The following is a 7,203-nucleotide window of genomic DNA, read 5'->3' as shown; positions in this document are numbered from 1 at the left end:
GCTCCTGGAACAATGTTGCATCAGAACACCTAATGACCCCCAGGAAACCTCAATGCTGAGATTACAGGCAAGAGTCACCACCTGTTAAGCAGGCAGATTAAACTGAGGCACTACTTAAAATGTTGCTCTGCCCTTAAGTGGTAGTTCTCTTGATCTGGAACTCTTTCTGAAGTATCACCCTTTCTCTAAGAGTGACATGTCTGTAGAAGGTTTGAAGGACCTAAGTGACACGATAATGCTGTTCTTCCCACTCTTTCTATCTGAAAGGAAGGAAATCAACGTCGAATACATCCTTGAAAGAGTCACTGCAAGATTCTTTCCTGTCTAGAAAACTCCAGCCCTGCTTGATGACTTGGATGGGAGGGGGGAACACAGGGACGGGGACGGGGGGGGGCACACGACACACAGACACGGGACAAGCTAAACGAAAAATAGACAATGAATGTTCTTGATAGTTGAAGGATTCCCAAACACTTTGTGAATGCTCAAAAATTTCCCTTACTTGTAGTTATAAAATAAAATCACCCTCTCTCCTCCCACCCCAGTCTTCTGGATTTTTTATTTTTAAAGGAATTTCACACATAATTTCAGCACTATTCATGTTCTGGTACTGACAGAATTTCAGTTACCTGATTTAACTCTGAAGTAAAATAGGGTCTTATAAACAGGATTCTGAGGTGGGGAAATCCCACACTAATTAGAGAGCTGGGGGAGGAGAGAATGGATATAATTTTAAAAATATACTGGACAATACTGGGGCTCAGGGTGTTTTATAAGGTTAGCAGAATTTTGTGCAATATTCTAAAAGTTAAAAAATTGTTTTAAAATGCTTTATTTTTCCTGTCTTTGCATTTTTAACATAGAAAAATAATGTCTGGAATACTTGCATTTTGAGCTAACACTTAGGCTGCCATGCCTAACACCAGGGTTGCATGCCTTTTTTAGTCACCAATGCCTTTGACCTCCATCCAGGTGCATTCATTATAGTATTGGCAAGTATAGGAAAAGATGAGAAAAAATGCTAGGGCTTGATTAAAAATAAAGAGCCAGATGAGTTTTCCAAACCCACTCACAATGCTGGTTTAATTCATTCTTTCTGGGTTGAATAACCATAATTCTAATTAAATGATTTAATTCATATGCTTACGTACATTTATCATGATCAACAATCTTTAAGCCTAAATGTGTAATGCAGATTACTTATTTCACTGATATGTGTGTATTTGGTATAGATTATGGACGCCCTAACTTCCTAGGCTGCTGGACTTTTCCCTTAATTCATTTAGTGAGTTTTTGGTCCTCTAACTCCAAGCTGGATCAGACTGTGAATATTCTATACCCCATGACTTCTCAATATCATTTTATTCAGAAGTATGTAAAAGGTAATACATTCCTTTGTAATCAGCATATAATTTAAGATATTTTTATCTTGCAGTTTTATATATATGGACAACAGAATGGCTGTTTAACACCACTATTCCTAATGACTGAGTTTTTTTGTCATATGATACTATAAAGTACAGAGACTTCTTTTAAGGCTAGAATTAGTAATGATAACATTACTAGCAACAGTGCTTATATTATGGCTCATCTCTACTGAGTGTCAGGCACTGTTGCTATTTATTTATATTTATTTATAAGATATTTATTTATCTTTTGAGTTGGAGTCTCACTCTGTTGCCCAGGCTGGAGTGCACTGGCACAATCATGGCTCACAGTACCCTCAACCTCCTGGGCTCAGGTGACCCTTCTGCCTCAGACTCCCAAGTAGCTGGGACTACAGGCACATAGCACCACACTGGCTAATTATTATTATTATTATTTTTAGAGATGAGGTCTTGCTATGTTGCCTAGTCTGGTCTTGAACTCCTGGGCTCAAGCAATTTTCCCACCTCAGCCTCCCAGAGTGCTGAGATTACAGGCAAGAGCCACCACACCTGGCCCATTGCTGTTTATTTGCATGCATTATCCCACTTAATTATCACAATAACTCCACTAAAGAGGTACTATTGTTATCCCCTTTGATAAATAAGGCTACCACAGCTTAAAGACATGGAGTAACTTGCCCAGTGTCATACAACTCATGAAGTTGAACCCTGTACTCAGATCTCTCTAACTCCAGATCTCATGCCCAAGGATCATAACATCATAAAGTTTTAGACCTAGAACATACATGAGTGACCACCTACTCCAATCTTACATTTTCAACCCATTTTGACTCAAAGCCTCCCCTGGAGAAAGAGGACATTGAGACCATGAAGAACGTATTCAAATTTGAACATGGCATTTTTCTTTAAAACACGAGCACTGGCCGGGCTCGGTGGCTCAGCCTGTAATCCCAGCACTTCGGGAGGCCGAGGTAGGTGGATTGCCTGAGCCCGTGAGTTCCAGACTCACCCAGGCAATTTGGCGAGACCACGTCTCTACAATAAATCAAAAATTAGCCAGGCATGGTAGTACGTGCCTGAAGTTCTGGCTACTTAGAAGGCTGAGGCGGAAGGATCGCCGGAGCCCAGCAGGCCGAGGCTGTGGTGACCGGGAGTGTGCCACTGTACTCCAGTCTGGGCGACAGAATGAGACTCCAACTCAAAAAAAAACAAAACATGAGCACTATGGTAACTGAGTATTAACAAACGAAGAGGTCTAAGGAATTGAATAAGTATTTCACTCTACATTAGTAGCAGGGCCAAGAAAAATACCATAAGTCATGTTAATAAAATAATGATAGTAATAAAAATATAAGGAAATAAACTACCTAATACCTATGTATAAGTTAGAGAACACTTTTCTTTTTTCTTTTCTTTTTTGAGAAAGCAGGGTTTATTGAGAGGACAGAAAAGCTCCCACAGTGGGAGGGGACCTGAGGGGGTTGCCCTCTATTTTTCAGGAGATAGTAAAACACTAATTATTCAGACTCATCCAAAGATGAATTCTTCTGCATATCACAAAATAGTAAAATCACAAGTAAGTAAATGGATGTCAAATATTTCTTTAAGAAACAAACCACAGCAAAAAACTACATCCATCACTATCACTCATTTCTACTACCTTTTGGAAAAAGTCCAGGAAGGAACACAGCTTCAAACTAGTTTCTGAAACTTTAAATCACTGGAGTAATTTACAGATATGGCATATATTTCTGTGATCAATTTCATGTTTAGTTTCTACTTCAGTATCATGATCATCGTTCAAGTTGTTGGCAGTCCGAATCTGAACACTCTTCTTAGTCAGCTGGGAAGGAGGCAGAGCATCCCATGATGACAGCTTTTTTCAGCCTTGAACATTAGAATTTGTGAGGTTTTTTTTTTTCTTTTTTAAAGTGGGATTTTAAAAAGTATATTACAGAATTTTGTCTGGGTTTCCTATTTGGTTCAACTAGTAGGGTTTTTTTTGTTTTGTTTTTTTTCTCTACTGTTAATTGGATTACTTATCACCGAAAGTTCAACAACTTTCTAGAAAGTCAGTTGGGAAAGGTAACCAACCTAACACAACCATATCAACTCTGCTGTTTTCCCCTTTATTTTAATTTAAAAATGTGGGATGCAAGTCAGGATTAGGTACATAAGTGGTCTACGAGCAGGTGAAGTTTGGGCCTTCCACTGGTCCTCACTTCTCCTAATTTAGAATCAGGCACCCTTAGTGATGTTATGTGCTCCCCCCTCCCCAGCAGTGTCCCACTACTGTCCATGCCTCTCTTGTAGTATTGTGATAAATGTTCAGGACCCACTTATAAGTGAGAACATGTGGCATTCAGTTCTTTGTTTCTGTGATAGATCACTGAGTATAACAGACTCTAAGTCCATCCAAGTTGCTGCGAAGTTCATAATTATGGTCTTCGCAACTCTGTTATCAGTTGAGGGCACTACCCACAGTTTCATTTAAAGAAAGGGTTTAAAATCTTGCTTAACACGGGATAGAAATTGCAGATTTTTATTTAGAGCTATAAGAGGTATTGTCGATCATTTAGTTCAATTCCTCCCGAAGGATGAGAAGCTGAGTCACAGAGAGAAGAAATGACCCTCATCTAGTCAGTGGAAGAAATGGGCTGAGACCTGGGCATCCATGATAGTCAATCTGGATCCTAAAAGTGCCTTGGACTTTAAACATTATAACTATGCCTAACAATGGCGTGATCTGAGACAAAAATCATTTTTGTTTCTGAATTATTACTTTTAGACAGAAAAAAAGAGAGATTATCTGCACCTGAGGAAGTATAGAGTGTTGGCTTACATAACCCTTCTTCTCGACCTTTTTCATTAATAATTGAACATTTAAATGTCAAAGGTGATTTGAGTATCTAGAAAAGACTCTAAAATGAAAGAAGCAGATTTAAAACAAAATGTCTTTTATTTGAAAACTGAATACATTCTGCAAGGGTACGGAGTGTGCTGAGGATGAAATTTTTTTAAAGGAAAAAATAATACTGGCAGCAATACAATTAAAATGGAAAAAATATAATTTCTAGTATAACACAAAAGACAAATAGATACATTAGTTTTCTATGTAGTCCACTTAAAGAATTCCTTTATCTGATACACTGTCTGATTTAAACTTACTTGAGGCAACATGCAGTGGCCCATGCCTGTAATCCAGCACTTTGGGAGCCAGAGGTGAGAGGACTGCCTAAGCCTAAGGGCTCAAGACCAGCCTGGGCAACTTGGCAAGACCTTGTTTCTACAATAAATCAAAATTAGCCACACATGGAAGGCTACTTGAAAGGCTGAGGTGAGAGGATTATTCGAGTTCAGATGGTTGAGGCTGCAGTAGCCATGATTGTTCAATTGCACTCCAGCCTGGGTAACAGAGTGAGACTCTGACTAAAAAAAAAAAAATAATAATAATAATATATACACTTACTTGAGACATGAGTATTGGGAATTGTCAAAAATACCACATATATAAAAATAGACCCAGCAGATGGAGGAGAGTTTCAAGATTCTTTGAACACCTTTAATGAAAACAGTGCTTGACAACTAGAAAAGGGTTAAAACAATTTTTTAAATGACCTTAAACTAGTGTTCATAGTAGAGATGACAGTGTTACTTTTGTTATTCTAACATAAGACGCTTAACATCCCATATTGAAATTTATCTTTTAAATACAAAAAATATGCTGTGCCTGTTACAGCAGGATGATATGAGCTTTGTTTTCAGTTCCTTTGGATGCTCAGAGCAGCAGTAAGACAAGTCTCAGGATCATCATGAGGCTGGATTAAAATAAAAGAAAGGCAAAGAGAGGGTGACTTTTCTTTGGCATACACAGAAGGAGTCACATGCTCACCTAACATGTAGTGTCACTAGGCATTGGCTTCCAGGACTCTCCTCTCTGCTCTTTGGAGAGTCATCCTTGTAGTCTAACCTTACAGACAGGACTGAATTAGCCACTTAAAAATGTTCACTAAATGAATGAAAAAAATCAGAGCTACCTCTTCTGAAATGCTGGGATGAGGACTTATAAGAGAAAGGTTTGAGAAGAAACACAAACTTCAAAACGCTAGCAGAATATGTGTAACTTTAGAAAAAAAATCAAGGAGCAATTTGGGGGAATTATTATTATCATCTCAGCTACTTTTTTTTTTTTTTTTTTGAATTGGAGTCTCACTGTCACCCAAACTGGAGTGCAATGGCATGAATGCAGCCTTGATCTCCTGGGCTCGGTGATCCTTCCACTTTAGCCTCCTAAGTAACTGAGAATACAGGTGCATGCCACCATGCCCAGTTAATTTAATTTATTTTATTTTTCATACAGACGTGGTCTCTCTATGTTTCCCAGGCTAGTCTCAAATCCTGGGCTCAAGCAATTCTCTTGCCTTAGTCTCCCAAAGTGCTAGGATTACAGGCATGAGTCACTGCGCCTGGCCACAACCTCAGTAACTTTCTATTGACTGGGGCCTTTGTCTTGATCTGTAAATCCTACTTCCCACCACCAAGTATCAAGAACAGGGCAATAACTGGAAATACTCTCTCTCTCCCCTCCCCCGAAACATAATACATAGCCACACTAGCAAATTCTACAGAAAACAGAAAGAACACTAAAATTATTTATTACAATACCACCCAGAGGAAAACACTACTAAAGTTTCAGATTATTTCTTTCCAATTTTGTTTTTTTATACACAAACATTTTTTAAAAATTAGGTTCACACTATATTTGGTTTTTTAAATTGTGCTTCTTATTATGTCACTAAGATTTTCCAATGCCATTAGTTTTTGAAACATGAAATGCAATACCTGCTAATAGTCTATTACATGAACATAATATTTATTCAAACATTTCCTCCCTTACATTTCCTTTAGGTTATTCCTAATCTTTCAGTTTATCATGTTTTCCATTAGAAATAAATTTGCAATGAACAGCAGTCTTTGTGTGGATCTCATTCCTTTGAAATAAATTCCAAAAAGTGAAAATGCATATCAAAGGAAATTAATTAACATGTTTTTGGCTTTCAACACATGAAGGCAGTTTCCAGGAAGAATTATTCTAAATTATTATTTATTAATATGCTTAATCTCATGACTAGAATCACTGTATCAAATAAAGAGAAACTTGAGGTTCCCTATTTATCTTTTAAAACATATTAAATTTCTCTCCCTTAAAACTCAAAATGACTGTATCACACTGTCACTCCATCTAACTCTCTCAAAGAGACTGAGTATTTGATTTAAATGACTACATTTAAAATCCATGGTATTTTAAGGTGCTTACAGTCATGCTTAATTATAATACAATTACTTTGACCTTTCAAATTAAAATTGATTTTTTGCTGCAAATTCAGCACTTCAAAATGACAGCAGAGGAAAGTATTGATCAAGATGGCTTTTCTGGACAATCCCTTTGGGTCCCCTCCTACTGTGGGAGTATTTCTGTCCTCTCAATAAATCCTGCCTCAAAAAAATAAATAAATAAAGATTGCTTTTCTTACCTTAAGCCTGCAACCAGCCCAGCAGGCATTATTTTCTTGGACCTCTTAAATCTCACACCCATTATGGTGGCCAGGAAGAAAGCTGTAACTGAAACCAAGCATATTCATGAAGCAGAGCTTCAAACATGTTATCCATGCTTGCTTGTGAAAAGAAGTGATATCATTTAAAGCTTTCTAATGTATAGGTATTGAGTTGCCATGTTCTTAAAAAGATAATATGCTTTATTTATTTATTTATTTATTTATTTATTTATTTATTTTGAATTGGAGTCTCACTCTGT

General features: G+C 37.4%; 1 protein-coding gene across 2 annotated transcripts in view; it reads right to left on the bottom strand.

The window, feature by feature from the left end:
* Window positions 1-4,918: 4,918 nt before the first annotated feature.
* TMEM14A (transmembrane protein 14A) overlaps window positions 4,919-7,203 on the bottom strand; it is an 11,959-nt gene continuing 9,674 nt past the window's right edge. Inside the window, exons 4-5 of one of the 2 annotated variants that reach the window (XM_008057687.1) lie at window positions 6,923-7,010; window positions 4,919-5,206 (exon numbers count right to left, since the gene is read on the bottom strand). In XM_008057687.1, the coding sequence (XP_008055878.1) occupies window positions 5,167-5,206; window positions 6,923-7,010 (128 nt within the window). In that variant the 3' untranslated portion in view covers window positions 4,919-5,166. The remainder of the gene's footprint in view (window positions 5,207-6,922; window positions 7,011-7,203) is intronic. The other variant, XM_021712157.1, reaches the window with a different exon arrangement.

Source organism: Carlito syrichta, unplaced genomic scaffold (assembly GCF_000164805.1).
Source record: "Carlito syrichta isolate Samal-C Ts95f unplaced genomic scaffold, Tarsius_syrichta-2.0.1 Scaffold303106, whole genome shotgun sequence".
NCBI lineage: Eukaryota > Metazoa > Chordata > Mammalia > Primates > Tarsiidae > Carlito > Carlito syrichta.
The sequence above is the reverse complement of the archived record's forward strand: the minus strand, read 5'-3'. Positions and strand labels throughout refer to the sequence as shown.